Below are 1,632 nucleotides of genomic sequence, written 5' to 3'. Positions count from 1 at the left end.
TTTTCCATGATAGCAGGTAGCTTCTAGTTTGACAAGAAAAAATCCGTTTTTTTTTACGATTCCCCTGCGATAGAAGTCTATGGTGTGTCGAAGTTGTTATTTGTAAACTTGCGGAGCTAGTCTTTATCCATCAGTGTTGATCATCTTGCCAATTTATGTGGCTATGATCGAACACCAGTTTATGAGCAAATACATTTTATACGTTTCAGATCGCTCATACTTGTCTCGTGACTGAAAAAAAAACTATAGCCTTTTCCAGTTATATATATATATATATATATATATATATATATATATATATATATATATATATAATATATATATTGTCTTGAATATGTCGGGACTCCCTTTGAAATTTATAAATAAAACTAGGGTGCTCAAAGAAGCTAAGGTGAATTACCCTGAAACTTAACATTTTTCTTGTACAAAATTTGTGTTGCTCTATGTCAATTTTCTTTTGATTGTATACCACTAAGACCCAAAACAGAACGGATCATGACCAGATCTTTGACCATGACTTATTTTCTTAATTTTTTACACAACAAACTACATTTTACACATACATTCAAAACGATTTTTATTAATACGCCTAATTAGTTATGAAGATAAAGACAGCTGTGAATTTTGAGATCAGATAATGCTTGAAGAGGTATCTAGAAAACTATTTTCAGAAGACAGAAACGTAATACTTAGAACGTCGAACTAGAAGTCTTCTATAAGTGCAAGTGCTGAGAATTTCATACCTTGAACGTCTCAAGTACGAAATATTACTCATTAACCCCAAAAATATAATTTTCCGTACATTTAATCATGTCGATTTCAAACTTAATACTTTATGTACTGAACATGGAACAACTTTTTACACGAAGCATCATCTCACAGAGCTAAGGGAATGCAATAGGTTTTGTATTTGAGTAATGTATACAGTTATGTACATATGTATTCAATTCCTAGTATTCATTGGCTGATGATTCCCACATCAACCCGAATCCTGCATCAGTACCCTGATTTTGTTGCACAATATTGGTGGGCCTACATAGAGGTCTCCTTAAAGGACTTCACCATTGATGAGTATCCTCGGTGAGATCAAATGTAAAAATTTCATCTTCATCAGAAGAGCTTTCACTCCTCCTCCTCCTCCTCCTCCTCATCCTCCTTCTCCTCCTCCTCACATCATCTTAGTTACTCTCAATTCTTCCTCCTGGAAACGTCATAGACTCAAGGTTCCATTCCGAGAGGGAAAAGTAATCTTGCTCAGCAACTGGCAATATCTTGCTGTGCTTTTTCAGTCTCATCCTCGCTCACCGGATGTTTCACCAATCATGTTCAAGTCAGGTCCTCCGTTGCTCTTCGTAATATACTTTCCATTGGCGATAATGGTACTTGCCGTTGAATTTGGGTCTCCCTTTTGGATGACTACCTTGCAAAGTTTGGGCGAAGTGGAAGGTATTGCATCAAACCCATCTGGATAGTCAACTGATTGCCTGGTGTCCTCGGAGTCGATTCTCTCAAGGGAAAGTTTGGAGAAATCAAATCGCAGACCATTATTTTTGAACATGGCTCTTTTGCGGTATCTCATTGGTCCCGGGAGTGGACAGTTGGTGGTGTCATTGTCAGAGTCCATTGGCGAAT

General features: G+C 36.9%; 1 protein-coding gene across 1 annotated transcript in view; it reads right to left on the bottom strand.

Annotated features, from left to right (window-relative positions):
* Positions 1-376: 376 nt before the first annotated feature.
* The window catches only part of LOC137653170 (5-hydroxytryptamine receptor 6-like), a 225,351-nt gene continuing 224,095 nt past the window's right edge, over positions 377-1,632 (bottom strand). Inside the window, exon 4 of the mRNA XM_068386548.1 lies at positions 377-1,632. This exon is cut by the window's right edge and continues 1,480 nt beyond it. Coding sequence (XP_068242649.1) covers positions 1,292-1,632 — 341 coding nt within the window. The 3' untranslated portion in view covers positions 377-1,291.

Source organism: Palaemon carinicauda, chromosome 14, assembly GCF_036898095.1.
Source record: "Palaemon carinicauda isolate YSFRI2023 chromosome 14, ASM3689809v2, whole genome shotgun sequence".
NCBI classification, from domain to species: domain Eukaryota; kingdom Metazoa; phylum Arthropoda; class Malacostraca; order Decapoda; family Palaemonidae; genus Palaemon; species Palaemon carinicauda.
Note: the sequence above shows the minus strand (reverse complement) of the source record. Positions and strands in the feature narration are given on the sequence as shown.